Source organism: Mytilus californianus, unplaced genomic scaffold, assembly GCF_021869535.1.
Source record: "Mytilus californianus isolate M0D057914Y unplaced genomic scaffold, xbMytCali1.0.p SCAF_1, whole genome shotgun sequence".
In the NCBI taxonomy this organism is placed as follows: domain Eukaryota; kingdom Metazoa; phylum Mollusca; class Bivalvia; order Mytilida; family Mytilidae; genus Mytilus; species Mytilus californianus.
Genome location: NW_026262581.1, coordinates 89,295,911 through 89,320,357, shown reverse-complemented (window position 1 = coordinate 89,320,357; position 24,447 = coordinate 89,295,911). Strand labels below are relative to the sequence as shown.

The 24,447-nt window shown below is 30.0% G+C and overlaps 1 protein-coding gene and 1 long non-coding RNA gene across 8 annotated transcripts in view; one reads left to right on the top strand and one right to left on the bottom strand.

The window, feature by feature from the left end:
- The window catches only part of LOC127710157 (uncharacterized), a 460,084-nt gene that overhangs the window by 165,150 nt on the left and 270,487 nt on the right, over positions 1 to 24,447 (top strand). The window lies entirely within an intron of this gene.
- LOC127709454 (FERM domain-containing protein 4A-like) overlaps positions 1 to 24,447 on the bottom strand; it is a 96,894-nt gene that overhangs the window by 9,602 nt on the left and 62,845 nt on the right. For 4 of the 7 annotated variants that reach the window (XM_052215066.1, XM_052215020.1, XM_052215010.1 and 1 more), the window contains exons 8-20: positions 21,184 to 21,249; positions 18,807 to 18,864; positions 18,280 to 18,366; positions 17,500 to 17,576; positions 15,007 to 15,111; positions 14,382 to 14,441; positions 13,365 to 13,506; positions 12,335 to 12,488; positions 7,241 to 7,374; positions 6,589 to 6,705; positions 5,935 to 6,078; positions 5,324 to 5,387; positions 387 to 424 (exon numbers count right to left, since the gene is read on the bottom strand). In XM_052215066.1, the coding sequence (XP_052071026.1) occupies positions 387 to 424; positions 5,324 to 5,387; positions 5,935 to 6,078; positions 6,589 to 6,705; positions 7,241 to 7,374; positions 12,335 to 12,488; positions 13,365 to 13,506; positions 14,382 to 14,441; positions 15,007 to 15,111; positions 17,500 to 17,576; positions 18,280 to 18,366; positions 18,807 to 18,864; positions 21,184 to 21,249 (1,246 nt within the window). The remainder of the gene's footprint in view (positions 1 to 386; positions 425 to 5,323; positions 5,388 to 5,934; positions 6,079 to 6,588; positions 6,706 to 7,240; positions 7,375 to 12,334; positions 12,489 to 13,364; positions 13,507 to 14,381; positions 14,442 to 15,006; positions 15,112 to 17,499; positions 17,577 to 18,279; positions 18,367 to 18,806; positions 18,865 to 21,183; positions 21,250 to 24,447) is intronic. The other 3 variants (XM_052215031.1, XM_052215041.1, XM_052215049.1) reach the window with 3 other exon arrangements.

Here is a 24,447-nt window from a genome sequence, read left to right as displayed (position 1 = left end):
GATAACAGATTTATAGTGGTGAAATAATCAAAAAGATGTTGTGTGCAGTTTTACTTCTATTTTGTTAGCAAAGTGAAAGTTAGATAACATGAAAATCCAATCATGCACTGTAATAACTGTAATAACTGTAATAACTGCATATAAACTGACTTATTATCAACATGGCTAGTGTCACACTATCTTTATTCTTATTTTATTACTTCAGTTTTCTACAATATATTGATTAGTTTTGATGTATTTACTTTTTCCTTTGAAAATAGTTATCAGATAGGTTTTGAAATGTGTATAACTATATTCAAGTATTTTATATTATAAAATACTTAATAAAACTATTATCATATAACATGCATTTAGCTTCTGAGAACTTTTATTCCATTAATACTTACAAAGCTTTGGTTTCTGGCCATACCAGATTTGTATTTTCCTGCAAATAAAAAAGTGAAATTTCATATTAATCACTACAGTCAATATAACTGTTAGATATTTATGGTTATGGTATAAACTATTCAAAAATATCATCTGTTGCATGGTGCTGCTAACAGAAAGATATGTCAAGTAAAGACACATTTTTACAGTTACAATTTAATTGGAATTAAAGCATCAGAACTTGTAAATTTTTGTAATAACTAAATGCAAACATGCAACATGCCAGATGTTCTCATTACAACATAACATGAGTTGTCGTTTGTAAAAAAAGAAAGAAAAAATAAGATTTGTCTACCATTTTGAAGCCTGATATACAACTGTAATTTTTGTATTTCCTGTTTTGAAGCGAATATCTGAAAAAATTTGCCTGGACATTTGTATCTACCTGTACCTATTTTTAAACTGCTTCCTTAATAAACAAAATTCACAAATGGTTCAATAACATGTATTTAAGTCTATAGCAATGAACAGATCATTCCATTCAGCTCATATTTTTTAATGTTAAATCATATTAAAAGGCACCAAATGGATGACCATAAATGTCTATATTCAGCAGTTTTTAATGTTATAACAAAACCTTACATTTTCAGAGGAAGAGCTACTTTTGTTCACAAGCACTAGACACTTGACTTGTTTTGTATCCAGAAATAAAAAAGTTAACTTCAATATGAACTAGAGTCTGAAAGCCTGTGTAGATCACATGGGTCTATATCCATATTCAACAATGGTCACTTTCTAACATAATAGACTAGAATATAATACATGACAAATTCTCTTTTTTTTTTTGTTGATCTTGTATTGCTGATCATTTTTGCTGTTAACAGTTTCTTTCTACTATGGTTTTTGTGCAAAATGCAAACAAGTAGTAAAATATCATAATTTAACAGCTATTACTCCAAGTAGAAATGGACTGACCATTTCCACTATGTTGTATTTTTATAGATTTTGTCTTGCTGATCATTTATGCCGTTTACAGTTTCTCTCAATCTTCTATAGTTTTGGCCCAAATGCAAAAATAGAGAAAAAATAATCATCATCTAAGAGCAATAACTCTCATAAGAAGTGGACTGACAATTTCAGCTATGTCTATTTATTTGCAGATTTTGTTTTGCTGATCTTTTTTGCTGTTTACAGTTTCTCTCTATCTTCTATAATTTTTACCCAAAATCAAAAAGTGGATAAATATTGTCATTTAAGGGTATTACCACCTATAAGGAGTTGTCTGACAATTTTGGTCAAATGAACAGTAGGTAGATCTTGATATTTTGATAATTTCTGCCCCTGTTAGATTTTCTCTTTTTAAATTGGTTTTAAAGATAAAAGACAGTATTGGCATTTTACCCATGTGTTCTATATTTTGCTATGGCAGCCATGTTGGTTGACAGGAAGATCATCGTGACAAATGTTCAAATGTTTCAAACTAGATATCCCAAGGTTGATTGTGACTAGATTTGAATCCAATTACCCAAATAGTTTTAGAGCAGAACATTTTTGTTAAAATTAACAGATGATCATGATGACAGATGCTGGCAAATGCAAAGTGATGGCAATGGCTCACTTTGGACAATTTGGGTCAGGTGAGCTACTTAAAGGAGATATGGGTGTCAGTCAATGAAACAGCAACCTAACTAAACCATCATCCAAAAGACACCTAGAGGAAAACATATAGTCAGGAGACTACTGCAACAATTCTTATTCAAAAAGGGTATCCTAATATCAAAGTTATGTCAAAAATGTGACAGTTAAAAGGATATTAACATTTCTCTATAGTTGCATTCTAGTTATTAAGAAGTTCCAACTGAGAGACTATGGAATCTTTTTAAATAAAGGTAATTAAGAAGTGCATAACATCAAATAGAAATGCATTTTCCTGTAATTAAGAGTAAATTGTTCCAATCTATCAGTTACCAGAAGATCTTATCTGATTTTTCGATGCAGGATTGAATGTGTTTTGTATGCAATTAAACAAGGATTAGTCATTGCCTATGTGTGTGTGTGGTAATAAATCTTATTTAATTATCTGTTTAAGCATCTCCTCATCAACATGCACATGGATAAACTTTGTTTGGGGTTAAGTTATAGTAAAATCATGTGACTCAGAGAACAGATTTTGAATATGAATTATGATGATAGGTAGAGTTTACAATAAGTTTCAGTAAAGATGGTTTTACTGTAATTTGAGTCATAGGGTGAATTGTACTTTTCAGTTGAGTGTAGAAAATCTGATTTTAAATGTTATAAATGGAGCATATCCCATGCATGATGCAATATTGTTCACCTATAACACAATTACAAATGGATCATAAAAAAAACTTGTATAACAATGTGACATTCATATTATAAAAGTCATGAATTGTAAAGTAACACTCTAATTCATTATGATTAAAAGGCCTAGTTTGTTTACATTGTGCAGCTTCCATCTTTTCAAGGAAAAAAAGAACTGCAGATATTTTCCTTGAACCATACAAAACATAAAAGGAATAAATATAAGGAAACAATTTTGTTGTCAAGGTTCAAATATCAATGCTATTAATTTTTTTTTTAATCACTTGGATATCATATGTAACATTATTGATAAAGCTGATGTTTTGGAAAAGAAATAGCTGTAATCTCAATGCATCTTATTAAAAAAATTGGTCTCATAATTGACTGTTTGAAATGCATACCAGGTGCCAGCTGATTCAGAATGAGGTCATGATTCAGGATGTTAATTTCACAGTAGGATGTTCCTACTCGTCCAGATAAGATCAACACTTTATAAAGCAGGTGTGAAAAGAACTTTAAAAAGCTTCAAGGTTGAGATTTCCTTTATGTTGCATGTTATTATCATGTTGAAATGCATAACTTTTATTGAAGATCACATGTTGTCCAATTGAAATCATAAAACCATATTACACAGGTTCTTGGCAGCTTCTTGATTAACCAAGTGCATTATTGCCTGATGTTTCAAACACAGTGACTACAAGGAAACTTTGAAACAGGGTCTTGAGAAAAGAGAGCTTCAACCAAGCTTTATTAAATTAAATTAACCAAGAAAGGGGAAGGTGATGTTCTGACCCAATAACTTCTCCAATGACTATGAACCACATTATTTACCTATAATCCTGGAAAATCACAGACACACTAAACAATAAAACCTTTCAATATACACCAACTTGACATGTTTGAACTTTTTTTCATAGCTCATTTTTAATTGGTAAATTAATTTCTGGAATACTTAAGTTCCAACTTCCAAGATAGTCTGTTTTTTCATGACTGATTTCATTTACACACATCTATGTTGTCTGCATGAGAACATCAGTTTATGTTGAAGTCACCTGAAGGTAGGTTTAAAGCAGGATGAAGGAGTCAAGCTAAAAGAGTGTGGTCAAATTTTTTAATTGTAAATCTATTGAAATCATGACATTTTCTCAATTGTCCACTGTGAAACACTAGGTGGATTGTTTAGAAAAATGTCACATGATACAACTTTTTCAACCCACACATTGAAATAACTATCCCAGAACTCTCATTTAAGTTCATGTTGGGATAGTGACCATGAACTTTACTATGACCTTTATACTGTGAGCTATATGTGAATGGTGATGATTAGATGTATCAGCAGCTATGTGATATTTAGGGAAGTGAATTATTGCACAGTAAACTGTAATGTCAACAATGGAGTTGAAAATGATGAATACTTCTTGGTTTTTTTATGAGTATCTAGCACCAAACCAGATGGTCTAATGAATATATATATATAAAAATACAGGAATATGTTTGAATATGTAAGCAAAGATGGAAGAAAGAACAAAGATATACTATGAATATATAAAATGTTTATTAATAGAAAGACAGTAGAAAAACTAAATGGAGAGATGACATACATATACAAAATATGATTCAAAGTTGTTGTTCAATTATTTGGTCCCTGTTCATTAAAACTGTGATGGATAAAATCATCAGTGTATAAAAAATCACAATAATAAAATAATGATGAAACCTTATGATCTGATACTGTTGATTAAAACATGAAGCAAATTTCAAAAAACAAAATTGAGCACTAAAATATCTAAGGTTCATTCAGGGAGAAACTTTGGTGAATTAAAACACTTTTGATGAAATTTGGTATGTAGCAAAAACATCAAGTGATTCTATGGTCTAAAACTTTGAATCATATCTAATTACAAGCACTGAAAATATCAAGGATTAACTATCCATGATATTTAGCAAACTTCACCACATGCAAACAAACAAACACATACAAACAACCATTCATGCAGACACAAGCATAACTAACAAGCAAACAAACATGCATATACACACACAAACATTTAAGACAGGATGTGAAGTACATACACAAGCAAGTATATAATAAGCAGATACACAAGTACAAACTAGCAGACATACAAAGCAAAGCAAGTTATGCATGATAATGAGTGTCTTCCATGATGAAGAGTTATCTCCCATGAAGTTTTTCTGATTATCTTTCTTGGCACTATTGGAGTATTTTATCAATAAATTAGTATTAGCACATTATTCACAGTTCATAACGAAATTGCACAAATTGACTAGACACGGCTTTCCGTTGATGGATGACTGGATTTCTGGAACTTGTAGTGATGCCATGATGCACGATGCGAAACAGTAATGTCATGTGGGTCTGCAACGGTAGCATTAAACAACACTGTAGAGTCCAACATTGATGTATCAAACTGACGCTTGGCTACCATGTCATGGAAAGACTTATTTAACTTACTTTTAACTGAATACCTGTCCCTGAAAGACTTATACAAACGACTAGTGAAGGATGACTTAACACGGCGACCGTCACGGATAGACATGTCGTCAAGGAAGGCATTGGAGAGACACTGGTCAAGTTCACACTCGTCTAAACTCTTGTTAACACAGTACGTACCATCGAGTGGAAGGGTAGAGTCACCTCCCTTACCATCGGCTAACTTCTTCTCCATCTCTCTCAACTGAAATACAAAACATCTAATTAATGATATGAAATAACACTTTCAATTACAAATAGTCATTAATAAAATTTCCTTATGGTGATAAAATATCACGAAAAAATGCATTAGTTAGTTTTATATCTTTACACTTTTGAAATAACAGCTATTGAGAACCCTACAAATTTATGTGTTTATATTACATTAAAATATTGTCTTTCCTAAACATAACAAGAACAATACTGTACATTGTATGATTCTTTAAAAACAATTATTTTGTAAGTACATTATATTCAAATTTATATGACTACAAAATTTAAACATAGTATTTATGTGTAAACAACATACACGAACATATGGTTGTCAATTATTTTTCTATCAATCAATGTTTGTCAGTTACTTTTCTATCAATCAATGTTTGTCAGTTACTTCTCTATCAATCCATGTTTGTCAGTTATTTTTAATCAATCATGGATACTAAGTATGTCCATGCTACCTTTGAAATTATATTCCAATAATTATATCAAATTTTGCATTTAACAGTGAATATATCTAAACTGCTTAAACATACCTTTTTCTCTGCTCTGTGGAATGAATGACGTCTCTGTTTACGAACATACTTGCTGACAGACTTGTCTTGAGAGAGACGGTTTGCTGCCTGGGTGATCTGTTTCTGCAACTCATACTCAAGCTCTAGCTTGGACAAGGACTCAGCCTAAAAAAGTAAGTTTCATATTACAAAAAAGAACAATACAAAATGATTATAACCATAAACCTTCAGCTTCTAATTCATATTTGACATATCATTACATCTATAAATAAAATTATGCTTATGAAATATTTCATGTATATGGCAAAAAGATCTAAGACTCTTTTAACTTTTTAAAGATTATACACATTTTTCTACAAATACTTTCAACTATCTGTTAGATAAGCATTTACAAGTAAATATGGGTTTTGCTCATAGTTAAAGGTTGTAACAGGACCTATAGTTGCTTACATCAACATTATTTGTTGCATAGTTGTCACATTGTCAATCATACCACATCTCCTTATTTTCATATGGTTGTACAACACTATATAAAATCTATGATTGTTCCATGTAATGTTATGAATAGACATTGAATGTTGGAGACTTCATGTATCATAAAGCAAACAATATACTTTGCACTATATACAAGTATAAGACTGTTCATCTATAGTAAGTATAAATATCAATACATACCTGGTCATCTTGGACTTTTGAGGCTAGTGAGAATGCTGTACCGACACGGCGTCTGATGGCAGGAGGCTGTTCCCCTGAGGCAAGGGGATATTCTCTGGGTAACCTGCCTGTCAATTCCTGAAAAATGAAGTAAAACATTAGTAAATATATAATCATTTCATAAATATGGGAATACTCCCTAACTAAATCAGCTACAATTACAATGATATAAATCTTACTTCAAAACAAATATTTTTTTACAATAACTGAGGAAAGATATGGTGTATTGATCTATGACAAAAATTCTCTTCATAAATCTCAAACAAAAGGAACAGTGCATACATATTTGATATCATAAAGCTTCTACACATACAGCACATTTTAATTAATTAACATTAAACCTATTGAAATGTTACTGGAAAACTATGTGGATGTTACATTTAATTGTTGCTCACTGTTGAAGATTTTAGCATACAATATTATGAATTCTAATTTGGAATTAGTTATACAATAGTTAATAATGCATTAAGTGCAAACATAAGGTTTATTCTTCTTTAACATTAAATATTCATTATTTTACAAGACTGCTCTACTTGAATAAGTATAATTTCAAAGTACCTCATCATGTTCAACTTTAACTGATAACCTATTTCATTCTTAAATAATAACTTACCCCTTCTTGCATACATAGCAACTTGAGTTCCTCTGTCTTCTTGCGTAGCTTCTCGTCTAGAGCTTCTTTTCTGGCTTTTAGTGCTTCAAACATCTCTCTTTGAGCTTTGATGGCGTCAAGGTGGTCTAGATTTACTGGAAAGAAAAAAGAAAACATTTAGTAACAATGTAAAACATAAATTTCTCATTCTGTCATTAGAGCTGTGATTATTTCAAAATGAGTTACTTCAAATTTTTACCTGTCGAGATGAAATCTGACATTAAACAATCATGTAAAAATTCTACAAATTTCTCAATCTGTCAACTGTTGTCTTACACAATAGTTTGTGGTTACCAACTGCACTGTTATGTAATTAAGATTAATCAATAATGAATTTTATGTTTCACCTTTTATGTAAACATTACAAAAAAGTTTATAAAATAAAACTCAGTGATAAAAATATTTGAAAACAGTTTTATTTCATATTGAATTATTTTAGTTATTAGTTATTAGTTTACTAACTTGAAATAATTAAAATATACAATTTTCAATGTAATCATGATTTCTTTTTAACTTACAACTTCTAAACCAATGGATATAACACTTTCTCCCCATCCAGAATTTATAACAACAAAGTGATGTATAAGTGAGTAATGTCTCTATCTAATCTGGTAAGAAATTTAATTTCCTCACTCTAAATTAAGAATCTCTCTTGTGATAAAGATCTCTAACCAACCAAAAAGAAGTAGAAAACAGTTGCCCCAAACACGTAATAATCTTATCAGTTAAACCAGATATTCTAATATTATCAATTAAATCATATGATGATACTATGATTAGCTGTTTACATCAAAGGACCTTGATAATCCATACTTCTTATGAACTTATAATAATTTAGTCTAGACAAGGTTTACAATTATGCCTTTGGAATAATCATGAAGTATTTTTTGTTAATCCTGTTTTCAGTATTTTCTAAATTGATCAAACAAGCTGTGATATTTTGATAAGACTGCTTTGGGGTCAAAGGACAAAGTGTTAAAGTTGTAACGTTATTAACTGGATTAACAAGATTTCCTGATATCAATGCTCTTTACTTTGATAATATACAATTCCTTGATAATATATGGAATTGGAATATATAATGTATTAAGTACATATGCAATATAAATGTATTCGTAGTATAAAAAATAATTAAAAACAACTGTAATGCAAAGCAAATAATTTTAAATACATATGTCAGTAAAGAATAAACTTATATGTAATTGAATTAACAAATGTCATGAGAATGATAAATTATACAGTATGATGGTAATTGTCATTCTGTGGCATCATATTATATAATTCCCTTATAATATGTCATAGTTTAACAAACATTTTACAATATAACGATTCCTGTGATATTTACTAGTTTTTTAATGTTTTGCTTATATTTGAAATACAAAATGTAGAGATACATAGTTTTAAATGTCTGATGTTTAAATAAAATAAAATATTGATAGTATCCTTAAAAAAATATTTTCTTTGCATCACATGTGGAGAAAAAAAATTTCAATTTCATTTTAAGTACTCAATCTTATCAACAGTTTGAAATAGTATATACTTAGCAACAAAAAAAATGAATCTAACTATTATACAATGAAATCACTATAAACTAAAGAATAATAATATTGAACTTACTAGTATAATTACTGTTAAACATAACTGAAGTATCAAAGATGGTAGAATCCAATGTAATATCCATGTTAAATGAACTAGGCAAGCTCATTCTCAAAGTCGTAATCACTTCAAACTAACTCAAAAACTAAACTTTCTACTAGATACTCAAAATGTCACTCTAAACTGCCACTAAGTACTTTCACCTTTTTGTCCAGTACTAAATTATTTTGAGTTACTCAAAATTAACAATAGCTTTTCCTTTCATGTCATTATGGCCATATGCACAAACACAAGCTATTGACAATTTCTCAAAATATTTCTAACTGTCCTGAACAAACAAATGTTTATGATCTACTAAGATCCCAAGCTGACTGATCAAGCTTACATACAAATCCACTGCTTATATTCAATACCTATGTAAACAATTGTCACCTCTGATGACCTTAATGAGGTGTGTTGACCTCATTATCATATTTGTTGCAGGTGAGTTAATGAGTTTAATTAAGTAGTTAATTGACCACTGATTAGTTTACAAAGGTTCCCTAATGACCTGAGGACAGAACTTTTGTAATCCCATAATTATTACAAATTGCTTGTCTTTTGTGTTCACAGATTTTTTATAATAAATTGAGGATTTTTTACTTTAATGATTGTGGGTCTATTGTTTAGGGTGTTAAGTTAAAAGAATACTACATGATCAATGTTGTTAACTGAAGTGAAATTTACACTTTTACTTGATAAATTGAATGATATAATTTTACACCAAAGAAATGTTACATTATGTAAAAAAATCCATTAATTACATAATATAAAAGACATGTATTGAATATTCAATCCACTATTAATTCTATAAAATATAATAACAGTGGTCCATTATCATTTATTAATATTTGTTCATTTAATTATATTTCCTTACTGTTCATTTAAACATAATACTTTTGCTGCAAATGATAGTGTTTGCATCTAACACAAAATAACTTTTTAAATATTATATATGTATTATTGTGATACATGTATATTTTTGTACCTGATTGATCTACTTAAAAAGGAGGTTTTTCCTCAGTTAGGAATATGCAAAAAATAATTGGTAATTGGACTTTACTTACTACAAATTAAATGCATACACTAGCAGCTAGAAATAATTGTTCCTAATAGTGCATTTTCTTTTAATTGATTGATTGTTGGTTGCTTATCATCCAATGGTAAGTATTTCAAGCACGTCAATTTTGTTTAAAAAAAAATATATATCTTTATTTTCAGTATTACTATTGCCTCAGATTATCTTTTCGGATATTTATTGCCTAGAAACATTTAAAGGGTTACTCTTTTACTTCCTTATTTGTAATATTTCCTGTTATATTCATAAAAATATAGAGTACGGTGTAGGTGGCTAACTGTTTGCTTAATGTCCAGTTGCAAATATTACTTCCTTTTTAGGATGAAGGGAACAGAGGCACATAAACCACTGAGAAAATGGAACCCTATAATTCTAAGAAGACACTTATGCTAAACATTCTAAAAGTCAGTATGTCACAGTCATAAAGATGGGAAACAACCCACACAACAACTTCAATAAAATATGTTCAAAATAGCCCATCACAAAAATGAATTGACATAGAGGAAATCTTGGATTATAGTTAAGGTTTAATCTGAAAGTTACTTATTACTAAATGATTAACAATTATTAATTAGCTATCAGTGTCCATCATTTCACATTTAACTGAGACATTCTCATATGAATGTTTTATACATAGGAGCTGATAAAATAACTATACAAAACCTATATTACACTTATAATCAAATATGCTCATCTTCTGTGGTGACAAGGACAGGAATGTCAAAATGTGGCAATATTTTTGACAATTTTACAAAATGTTTGATACTTTGTAGTGTAAATCTAATGATAACATTTGTGTAATTTGGAAAAAATTCTACAGGACTATTACTCGTTGTCTAGTCTCATATTCTACATTTTAGCAATACTTTGATTAAGCTCACATAACAGGAACCAATGTTTCACTTTAAATGAGTAGGACTGTTGTTTAACTTTGGCAACAATGTAACTGGATTCAGAATCTGTTAATGCAGCTTAAGGAACATATGATAATTGAATTTATTTGGAACCCTTACTAAGGTTTATCAACTTCTTAGTGGCAATCCTCTTAAAAAGACATACACAGACATTCCATTGTGGCTACGCAAAGCACTACATTCCTTTCATTTTCAGAAATTTATCTTTGTCTTTTGATTAATAAGCTTATTGATAATTCATCCTCATAAAATATTGCTTCATTTTTTATATTCCCATTGGAAGCATTAGTTCCGTTTTTGTTTAGTTTATATATAAAATTCATTTATTCTTTTTAATATTTACTTTTCATTATGCATGTTGATGTATGTATACATAATGATTAATACAATTCAATATGTTATAAGGACTATATGAACTGTGTTATACTGCAGCCGGTTGTACGAACGTGTCATTAGGCTAATGAGTCATTAAGTCTTCATTAGCCTAATGCATCATAAAGGCTTAATGAAGACTTAATGACCCATTAGGCTAATGCAACGTTCATACAACCGGCTGCTGGTCTATATAAGGTTACATGAACAATACTGTTTTAAGGTTAATAATGGTGGCTATTGATAATGTTCATACAGTTAACTTATTAAGTTTCATAGTCTTATAAAGATGTAATTAAATCTAATGAAAGTCTCTTTAATTCAAAATTGGTAGAATGATTTCAAGTATGCTTAGTGTATTGTCTTATGGACAGTTCCATTTTGCCGTAGGCATTGACAATTTTTCTTTAGATTTATTTTCAATCAAATTATTTCAAATGAAAATATGAATTGTTTAAAATCTCTTCATTTTAAAAGCATATGACACGAATTTAAAGATTTCTTTTTTTAAACAAGGAATAACACCCCATTTACACATTTTTTCTGAAAACCTGTTTGAGTAATGGGTTTTTAAAAGCCAATTTACACTTCCAAGAATTATCAATGGTTTCTTACATGCTATGAATGATGTGAAGTGTTAATTCAATTCCACCTTTCTCATTACTAGTTTGTTTCAGGTGATACTTTTATCAATAATTGTTAAAGTATTCTCATTCTTTTTCAACTGTTGACACCAAATAAGGTAATGTTTAAAAATTATTTTGTTACTTCCCAAGAATAACCCATCTGCATTTTGGAAAATAAAAATCTATAAAAGGAATGTTTTTTCCACTGTGATAAAGTTTTTACTTTTAAACAGATACTATGAAGAAAAACATTTAAAAAGACTTAAAATTGCTGAGTATTTTGAAAAAAAGACCTGTCATGTTAATCTCTATCTTTTAAATTTTCCATAGAGCTTCATCAAAATGATTCCATTTAGACTTAATTCAAGTGTAAGACTTCCAAATATTCCTGGAATGAAGAAATATAAAGTATCAATCAATATCAACTTACTATCAAATCTTGATCCTGACAAGTTTGGAAGACTTGATGAACTGGCACTGCGACTTATGTCAGAAAATGAACCTGGTAGAGATGAGGAACTTTTGTTACTACAAGTTAAGTCTGCAGCGATTTCACTGGAACTTCTCACTGTGTGTAAACTACTCTGTAAAATAAAACTAAATATTATAAATGAATGATCTCCCTTACTATGTTACAACTGTATTTGTCTTTTTCAGAGTTGTAAGGTCTAATCACCTATTTTTTAGACTTCAATCGAAAGAACGATTGAAATATATAAAACATTAATTTCAAATGAATATAGACAAAAAAAGAACTGTAAAAGTGACGCTACCTAAATTTGTACTTGATCTGAGTTTTGTGGTAATAAGTATTGTGTATAAGTTTCATAACATTTGGTTGAGGAAAACTGAAGTTAGAGAAAGGAAACGAAAAATTCAGCAATTTTTCCATTAGTAAAGGGGCATAACTCTAGAACATTTAAAGTGAGACCACCAAAATTCAAACTTGATCTGTGTTTTGTGGTAATAAGCATTGTGTATAAGTTTCATAACATTTGGTTGAGGCAAACTAAAGTTAGAGAACGGAAACAAATTCAGCAATTTTTCCATTTGTAAAGGGACATAACTCTAGAACGGTTAAAGTGACGCCACCAAAATTCAAACTTGATCTGTGTTTTGTGGTAATGAGCATTGTGTATAAGTTTCATAACATTTGGTTGAGGCAAACTAAAGTTAGAGAACGGAAACCAATTTTGGGACTTACGGCGGGGGCATAAAAATGAATACGTTCATTCTATAGTATGATGTTTTTAAAATGTTGGAATTTTTGTTCAAACTATCACATCCAGAGAACAATATGACCACAGTTCCTGAACTAGGTTGAAGTCATACAGCATGAGAAACTTCAGTATGCTATTAACATCTGCAGCTGATATCAAAGTTCAACTGCATTTAAAAGATCATAAGAATGAATGTCAACATATCCTCATCTCATTCTGATAGAAACTTAGTAAGTATACCTTGCTATGTTTTCTGTCTAAGTAAAACTGATGTTGAGCTACAGCCATGGACCAGATACATTTTGTAAGCTGAGAAGTACAACCAAACCAAGCATGGACTGCAACGTTTCCAGGACCGAAAGTTCTACGACTTACAGATACTCTGAAAAAAATATCAATTTTAATAAATCAATGTTGCTTTATACAAAGTTTATAGTTCTAGTATGATATTCTTAATGCATTTCAATTAAGTTCAAAGACAGCAAATAAATATCTTTATTTTATGGTTTCAATTAAAACATATGGCTTTATGCAATTATTTCGCAACTCAGTCAGCATTTTCAGGAAAATAAAAGTGCCTAAAGCGATTATATTCTGATTTAATAAAGAATTGTAAAATGGAAATCAACTTTTAAATATATTTCAATTAAACTAGTTATGCACTTTATCTTTCAATTTTTTATTTTGTTTTACAATATTCCAAATATTCATGCATGTTAATGGTGGTCTGATTATATAGTTTTCGTTTAGTTTCACCTTTCTAATTCCAAATATTTTAGTACAGTACAATCTATAAACGGGGCATCTTTTTACAGGAAAAAGGGTATTAAATCTTGACAATTGTAAAATTTGTGAAATTGTGGTTATATAACCAAGGAAAATTGAAAAAAAAGTTAAAAAAAATTTAATAAAGACAGCAAGAAAAAGTAGAAAAAAATAAGTGAAATAATAATTTCAAGATTTATGACTACCTGGGTACACTACTTAACATGCACTCCAATTTCTTTCTCCTTTCCCTTAAGATATATAAAGCACTGTATAAACATAAGTATATACAATATATAAAGCTGATTCTGTTTACAGTAAAACACATGAGAAGCTGTGTTCTACACACATGTGATGGCCATCAAGTCATTTTGTTGCATTAAAAAATCCTTCTTATAAATGTTCCAAGTATAAATTGACAATGAAAGATCACATGTATGTTTTAAGCTTTAATTAATTGTGAAGATTATGAGTGCCAAAATAAAACTATACATAGAGTTTTTTATGTCCACTGGATCAACATAGCTGGAAGATCTCCATCGGTTATAATACCTGAAAATTTTGTCAACAAAAATTACAAGCTTGAACAATATATCAACAAAGGTGACATATAAAGATACTAGGACTGATATACTGCAGCCAACAAAAAGCTTCAAGCAAAACAGCATACCCAAACATAAATGATGAGGATGATTTAATAATAATGGCAACTAATGAGAAACCATGCAGGATAACAAAAAACATGCCTAGAGTTATTTCCCCTGAAATACAAAAAAAAAAATTTTTCAAAAGATATTTCTAGTTTCTTTACAAAAGAGGTTTCATTTAGAAAGAAAAGCATCATCAGATAGCACATGGCACATTGACTGATACAAGCAGTCTCTGCATATCTATCTACTACACATCAGATATTATCTTAGATTGAAGCTATTGTGAATACTAAGCAGCTGTGACAATTTCTGTACAGGGAATAAATATCCAGTACGACATGAACAAAGCTATGTTTTTCAGTTAATATATACAAAAAGGTAAGAATGAAAGCTTAAGACTATGACAACAGAAACAAGACCTAAGATTCAATAAGTATGACTTTACAGATGACACGATAATTACTTACTGTGTACTAGGGTCTACAATGGCATCAGAGAGTTCGTCCCCCTCGTCGACAGGTTCTCTGATCGCGTCCTCATACAAGTTGTAACTGCTTAATGTTTGTATGACACTACAACACCAACAACCATGCGTTACACAGTCATCTTTAACTTAGTCTTTTCAAACTTCAAATTTCAAATTCTTACATTTATTTTCATAAACTTTAAAAAAAAAAACCTGTTTATTAAAATTATGAATAAGAAAGCACCATTTAATTTTTTCTATACAACATACATATAATTCATTTCAGAAAGGTTCATAAAAAAAACCCCAAAAAAACTATTTATAACTTAACTCTTTCTGTCATTTCGGCTTATCAACCAATATAGCAATTGTAAACAAATAAAATACAAATCTTTACAAATCATTTAAATATGAAACTTTAATTTGAAAAGACTAATTCATCAATACTGGATATGTGTTAAAATGGTGTGTATCATGTTAAAAGAAGCTACAGAGTTTATGAAAGTACAAAGATTTCTAAATAACTTGTATTAAAATCTATCTGACACCAAGTTAAAATGAAAAGTCTTTAAGATGTCTTTAACAGATGAAATAAATTATTTCTGTTTCATAAAGCTACTAATAAGAGAGATATCAACTGCTTGTCATCAATTTTCAATCATCACTATTACAGTTCAAAAGAATCTTTATGGATGGCAAAATTCTAATTTTGTTAACTATTCAGAATATCTGGTAAATAAACTTGTGCTAAGAATGTCTTCATAAACAATTTGAAATAAATGTGGATAGTGTCCACATGTGGACACAGATGATGCCCCCGCTTGCATATCATATAGTTATAAAGGGACATAACTGAAGAACGGTAAAAGTGACGCTAATCAAATTTGAACTTGATCTGAGTTTTGTGGTAATAAGCATTGTGTGTAAGTCTCATAACATTTGGTTGAGGCTAACTTAAGTAGAGAACAGAAACTAAAAATTCAGCAATTTTTCTATTTGTAAACACGCATAACTCTAGAACGGTTGTGTATAAGTTTTACAACATTTGGTTGAGACAAACTAAAAAATTCAGCAATTTTTATGTTTATAAAGGGACATAACTCTAGAATGGTAAAAGTGTTGCCACCTAATTTCGTACTTAATCTGTATTATGTAGTAATAAGCATTGTGTATAAGTTTCATAACATTTGGTTGAGGCAAACTCAAGTTAGAGAACTGAAACAAAAAAATTGTACTTGATCCTTACTGAGTTTTGTGGTAATGAATATTGTGTATAGGTTTCATAATGTTTGGCTGGGGAAAACTTCAGTTACAGAATGGAAACTAAAAAATTTTGCAATCTTTCTATTTATAAAGGGGCATAACTCAATAATGGTTAAAGTGACACTACCCAAATTCAACTTGATCTGTGTTTTATCAGTGGAAGTCAAAATTAAACATTGCATTGTATAAAGCAATGATTGTAGTTGATTCAACTATAATCATGGTCAAAGGAAGATAACTCCAATTTTAAAAATATATTATATAAACTTGATATTAAGAAGAAAATAAAAATTTTGCAATTTTTCCTTTTATAAAGGGGCATAACTCTAGATCGGTAAAAGTGACACCACCAAAATTCAAACTTGATCTGTGTTTTGTGGTAATAAGCATTGTGTATAAGTTTCATAACATTTGGTTGAGGCAAACTTAAGTTAGAGAACGGAAACTAAGATTTTGCAATATTTCCTTTTATAAAGGGGCATAACTCTAGATCGGTTAAAGTGACGCCACCAAAATTCAAACTTGATCTGTGTTTTGTGGTAATAAGCATTGTGTATAAGTTTCATAACATTTGGTTGAGGCAAACTGAAGTTAGAGAACGGAAACCAATTTCGGGACGTACATACGTACGTACGTACGTACAGACGGACAAGGGTAAAACTTAATGCCCCCTCCGCTACGGCGGGGGCATAAAAATAAGAGGAAAAAAAGATCAGTTATTAGCAAAAGCTTTTATGCATTGTAAAAGTTGTTTAAAAAACAGACTGGCAAGGTAACACATAGAATACTGGCAATGCAAAAAAGCAATGTCATTAAAAGGGGATGTCAAACAATTGCAAAGAAAAAATGCCATCAAAGGTTCAAAGGCAGAAAGTAGCAAGCACTCAGCAGAGTAACGTATTTCTGTTTTAACGAAAGCAAACAATATGTGCCTTAAGCTAATCATAGCTCTGTTATATAAGCAATCGGGACAAATACAAGATTTAATGATAGTTCAGTATGAGCTAGAAAATAGAAAAAAAATATAGAAATTTGCTTCCTTTATATGAATAAATTCATGAAAAATCTTCACCTAATGAAAAAGCATTCAACATGCTCTTTGAAAATAAAATTTACAACAGATGTATAATGATGCAAAAGAAAACATAAACTAAAACAAACTAAACGTGAACTGAGAGAAATGGCTAGTTATTAGAAAAGAAAATACAAATGAATGTGAGATGAATCTTACCGTTTAGGATCATGAACCTCTATTGAGAATTTCTTGTCTCTATAGTATAAATTTTCCAGTAATTTCCATGTAAAAATCTGAAAAACACATTTATATACAACTCATAAATGTGATATAATCAAAGAGCATGGTATCTCTAAGGGAAAAGATGGACATTGTGTAAAATTTTTTGTCTCAAAATACTCCACCAGTATTGCTAATTAATGAAGAAAAGATATTCCATACTTTTTTTTAAATAGCATCGCACCATTCTGCATTTATACCAAAAATTGCAGCCAAGTTGCTGATCCTAGCACTAGTTTTATGTGGAAAGTATCAATTTCAAAAGAGCATGTCCTAAAGGGCCTTATACAATTTCCAATACCACCTGTTAGTTTTTATATATAAAATAAGCTATGATATAAGTTCTGACTTCCTACTCCAAATAAGTCACAGTATTTCACTTGTTACTGGATTACTCGAAATACAAAATGCAATTAAAAAATATCTAGTAGTTTAAAAATTACTATCAAGGTGTTAAACAAACTCTTGTGGAGAGTTGTCTCATTGGCAATCATACCACATCTTCTTATTTTTATATTGCCTTACCAATGAGGATCTTGCATGGTCAGCATTTGTTTATGATGTTGGTCAGTTGGTGAGGATGTTTTAAAAACGTCCTACACAACAACTTTAAACATATAACATCCTAAATTGGATTGCACTTAATTACTAGTTATACTAGTCTACCAAGCAATTAGTTGTAAGAAAATTTAAAACTAAATTTGAACACTAAATTACCTTTCTTGGTTCTTTTTTATCAGATTTATCATAAACAGCTATTCCTTTATAACTTAGTCCTAACCACCATGGAATGTCTTTTTTGTCCTAAAATGAAGAAAAACAGTTGACCAATAAATCCATTTTGCTGTACTGGGTCAAGGCTTAGCATGTTGCTGAATCATAGATTTAAGTAATGAATGCTTACAACCTTTTCATCGTTTTAACAATTAACTTTAAGTTTCACCAATTTCCACTAAGTATGACAAATGTTTGTTTTTGTAGAAAATAACAAATTCAAGGATCATATGGTAATACAAATTACTAACGCATTTTCATTCAAACATTCAAAGTAGAAAAAACATTTTTTCAAACAATGTTAAAATCAATCTCATTGTCTTGCAAAATTTTACTTAATTTTTATTCATTAAATTTTGAATGCATCAACAAAAGTTTTGGGTAATACCTAAAAAATCTGTTCTCCTTATTACCAAATCTTATACAAATTTTTCCATTATCTTAAACTGACTGATAGTAAGAAAACTTACCTTTACTTCATAATAGTGTATACCATATGTAGGCAAACTTTCAACTATGGACATATAACTGTAAAACAAAAGGAAACTCAGACCACTGTCTACCTCAACACTTCTAGAACCTCTTGAAAAACCTTAATTAATTTATAATTATTGAAAAGAATATCAAATTATTTGATCATTATATAAATAGGATGATTTTGTGATAACATTCAGTGTAGGATGGCTGTCTGTAAATATGTCCTAAACAAACTGTGGGAAAAAAAAGTAAAGCTTTCTTATAACACGTTTTTTTTTATCATAATGTCCATTTTCTAAATAACTTGGTATATCGTGCCATATTTCTATATACATGTATTAACATCTGTATGTTTCATTTACTGTGAAGGTTTGTGAGTATATCATTTTCTTAATTTGTGCATTGAAATTCCATAAAATATAATGGGTTCAAAATTACTGCTAATACCAGAGTGTTAAACAAACTTCAATACCCACGAGGACCTTGAATGATCAGACTTATAAGATGTGCAGAATTGTGATACCACAATAAGATAATTTTGGTCCAAATGCCAGGAGGAATGGAGCACAATAAACAAGTACTTTTAGATAATAATTTAAAACCTAATCATTTCAAGTGGATGAAAGTTTTACAATAAACAAAATAAAATGCTTCGCTGAGCGCAGCCTGATACGACCGCAGTAGTCCAACCCTGAACAGTTGGGGCAAATTTGGATACAATATTCAAGCTTGATACTGTCTGAATTTTGATTGTGATCAAATTTTTAACATAATAAAGGTTTCTGACACAAAATAAATGTGGTCAAAGATCTTACAAATCTATTGCCCAATACTGTACAATTGAAGATTTCTTCTTTAAACTTTTCAAAAATTTGAAATTTGAAAATTTTTGAAAAAAAATATGAATTCCTTAAAAAAATTGGAACCCCCCCCCCCCCAAAAAAAACCTTTTGGAAACCCCCCTTGAAGCAACTACCCCAAGACTCAATCCCATCCTTCCCTTTGTAGTATGGAACCTTGTAGTACAATTTCAGAGAGATCCATACACTTAAACACAAGTTATTGTCTGGAAACTAGAAAAATGCTTGTTTTTTGCCCTTTTTTGGCCCCTAATTCCTACAAGTTTGGGGCAATTATCCCCAAACTCAATCCCAGCCTTCCCTTTGTGATATGGAACCTTGTGGTACAATGTCAGAGAGATCCATACACTTACACACAAGTTATTGTCCGGAAACTACAAAAATTATTGTTTTTGGCCCTTAATTCCTAAACTGTTGGCCCCATAACCCCTTAAATGAATTCCAACCTTCTACTTGTGGTATTAAACATTGTGGTACAATTTCAGAGCAATCAAAATACTTATACACAAGTTAATATCCTGAAACTAGAAAAATGCTTGTTTTTGGCCCCTTTTGGGCCCCTAATTCCTAAATGGTTGGGACCATCATCCCCAAAATCAATCCCAACCTTCCTTTTGTGGTATTGAACCTTCTTAAAAAATTTTATAAAGATCCATTCACTTAAACTAAAGATATTGTCCGGAAACCAACGTGTCTTCGGACGATGACATCATACCATTATACAATCCCAAAAAATTTTTTGCAGTCGTATAATAAAACCCAGACTAATTCATTCACCAAGTTTTATAATTCACTCTATCAACTAAATTATATTCTGTAATTTAGAAATTCATGAGTTTGAACAATATGGCTTTATCTCCCCTGGTATAAAAGGTAACCAGACAGAAAGTCACACGACAAAAAGTCACAGTACAGAAAGTCACAAACTCGATAGGACAAAAAGTCACAGTACAGAAAGTCACAAACTCGATAGGACAAAAAGTCACAGTACAGAAAGTCACAAACTCGATAGGACAAAAAGTCACAGTACAGAAAGTCACAAACTTGATAGGACAAAAAGTCACAGTACAGAAAGTCACAAATTTGATAGGACAAAAAGTCACAGTACAGAAAGTGACAAAAAGTTCTTGATATAGCTTCTTTTTATTACATATATTCATTTTACAGTTTAGGAAATTGTTCACAAGCCTTGATAAATAAAGATTTGTCAAATTTTAATCATGCAAAGAATATATTTCTTGGCACAACGAATCCAATTAAGAACAAAACAACTTTGACAAACTGTTTTCTTAACAATTAACTGATCATTGATGATTATTTTTAGGATAAATTTTGTTTGCTTTATATATAATAGTTAAAGAAAAATACAAAAATGTGTTTACAAAATAAGTGTTTTCTTATTCAAAGAAAAATAATCTCAAAACTGAATTGTGACTTTTTGTCTGTGACTTTTTGTCTGTGATTTTTTGTCCTATGACTTTCTGACCTACATTATTATAGTAGTACTTACTTGACAATAGCTAATCCTTTTGAAATTCCTAATAATTTCTTATAATGTCCTATGACTTTGTCTTCACTGAAAAGAGAAATAAAACAACATTCAGAATCCTGAAACAATCCTTTATTTGTTTGAATGATGTCAATTATCATATCTGAAGATGTTAATTAATATGAGATTCTAAAAGAGAGAAATATAAATAAAAATATTTGAACTGAAGTATTTCTCCAATTAATTTTTTTTTCTGACTATTTTACCAAAAACATTATCCATCTACAAGATACACTAAAAACCTAACTGTAACAACGTAGAGTAAACGGAATGCCTCATTGAAATCTCATCATTTCTCTAACATTATGCCTGCTAAGTACTTTAATTTGCATGACCGGAAAATTGGGAGCTGAATGCACCTAAAAACCAAAAAGATAAAGAACTTAGGCAAAAAAATTGAACTTTCAGAAAATCAATTGTCCATAAAAAAAGAGAAACTCTTGAGTCCATCCCTCAAATGTTTGCTAAAAAATAACATTAAATGTCTTCAAACTATCTTTAACAACTGAAGTGGAAGCACTGTTAAGTCTTGTCTGCCTCATTAAAATCATGCTAAAATAATACAATGCTGAAAGCTTTCGGAAATGGATTTTCATTATAACAGCAATGAAATTGTATAAATGCTTAAAACTGACATTTATCATTTCTGTAGCTCTCGGCAACATGTGCCATATCATAATGGATTAACAGATAATCTCTCAGATAGACAAGGATTATTAGTGTATTACCACTAAAGTATCATTTGCACAGAATGCTGACAAAAGATTTTTTACAATCGCAAGGGAGAAAATCAAGATTTTAAATTTCTAACTGCTATTTGTCAAACTAGTTATAACAGCTACTGTTAGCACCTTTAAAGAAATCTTACTACATGTATTACGACAATTTTGAGAAAAAAATATCCCAGCTATTATACTCTTTTAAAAGATCACTCAGCAAAGTTACAAAAGCAACTGACCTGTCTGTAAGTAAGAGATTAAATCCCGACTATTTCTGATGTTTTATTTAGTCTATGCAAGACTATTTTTATAGACATACAAATAATGTAGAATGTCCATGTCCAAAAGCAAGTTACATCCACTTAATAAACCGAACTATCAATATACATCAGGTTCAGCTAAAAGCTGGACCTCAATGTCTGCCTTTGTTACTTTCATTCTTTGCCAGCAGGCTTTCAATTTTATATATCAAGTACCTCACAGCCTTACAGTTGTTTTATTTATGCTTCTCTTTGATTTTTACAATTAATGATGTTTTTCCATGAAAAGAAAACACTTAGTACAAAGAAGACATAAGTTTGTTTTGTGGTAAGACAGCTGTTATAAACATAAACAGACACTGTTTGTATAAATGACAACCTGATCAGAAATTCTGTGTTTTTTTATATTATCATTTGGAATGGAATGCAACGAGTGCAATAATGCAATGAAAATGCTTTATACCTTACCATTATAAGGTTTTAAATCACAATAATGTAAAGTATGTTCCCTTTTGAAATTTCTACACAAGAAGGTACCATTTAAAACAAAAATTAAACGTTTAATGGAAACTAAACTTTCAGAAAGACTTACAATGCAAAAGCCGTGAACACGTAAGATGATTAGAGTTTTACATCTAAACAGAAAATCAACTGAAAAAAAATGTGGCAAATACCTGTAGCTTACCAAATGCAGGCAAAATAACTGCTGAACTTAAACTGATGTTATTAGGGAAAGAGATGTGTACTCAAAACATTTTAACAATGTGACTGTCAACTGAAAGAAACAGGCTATCCTACATTGAATACCAAGATGCCAAACAAGAAAGAATAAGGAAAATAGTTGTAGACTACTAAGATGTTTGACAATGTAACTTCTACTCTGAATTAATGAGGAAATCAAATATGGACAACCAAGATGTTGACAGTATGAACTTAAAACATGATTGAGAATAACTGTCCTTATAACAACTAAGGAATAAGGCAATTGTTATCAAGGGTCTTGGTTGTGTACAGAAATAAAAAAAATATTTAGTATGTATCAAGAATGTTTGGAAATATATTACATTTGATATGACAACAGTAGGAATTGATTCAAGATGGAAAATTTGGCAGTTATCATTGACCAAACATTTATAATACAAGGAAGAAATATTTGAGACTTGACGATTATCACATTAGCTTCCTTAATATTTCTATCAAGATATCTTCAACACACAATCTAAATGACATTTGATCTTGCTGAGATACATATCACCCATACTTCACAAATTCTAGACATATTTATTTTTGAAGACAGCTGCATATAAACGGGATCAAATTAAATCTGCATTCCAAGTCAACAGATTCATAAACTTCATCAATTTATAAGTCAACTTATCTTATGAAAATTAATTGCAAGCTATTTAATAAAATATTGTTATCTCTAAATAAAATTTATTACAATCAGATATTTTAATAGGTTTCACATGGTTTTGATATATCAATCCATATTGTCTTTACATTGGAAGCAATGTGATAGACTTCAAAGAAAATTCTATGTGCCACAACTTCAATGTACTAATGAATGTTTTTCTCAGGAAATAATTGTTGGTTTTTGTCGAGCCTGCGACTTTTGTCGCAAAAGCGAGACATAGTGATCCTACATTCCGTCGTCTTCGTCATTGGTGGCGTCCACAAATATTCACTCTATGGTTAAAGTTTTTGAAATTTTAATAACTTTCTTAAACTATCCTGGATTTTACCAAACTTGGACAGAAGCTTGTTTATGATCATAAGATAGTATCCAAAAGTTAATTTTGTAAAAAAAAAAAACCTGTTTATCTGTATTTTACTTATAAATGGACTTAGTTTTTCTGCCAGTTAACATGGTTAAAGTTTTAAAATTTATTAGATTCATAAACCATCCTGGATTTTAACCAAACTTATTTAAAAATTATCTTCTTTTTTTTTACAAGCATAACTTTTTTCATACATTTCAAACGTTTTATTTCATTAACTGTAAATCTATTATGTGCATTCCCCTATCACACTAAAAACATAGACAACAGCAAAAGTAGGCGATACACTGGGTTCTGTGGAACCCTTACAAATTTTTAAAGATATCTATTCCCTTGGGAGAGAATATTGCATAAGTGTATATTGTGTGATTTTACAGTTCAAAAGCAGTTAGAACTAGAACCAAAAAGGTTCTGATAAGTATACAGTATGTTTATTTTCTCACAGCCATATGACATCAAAATAATCAG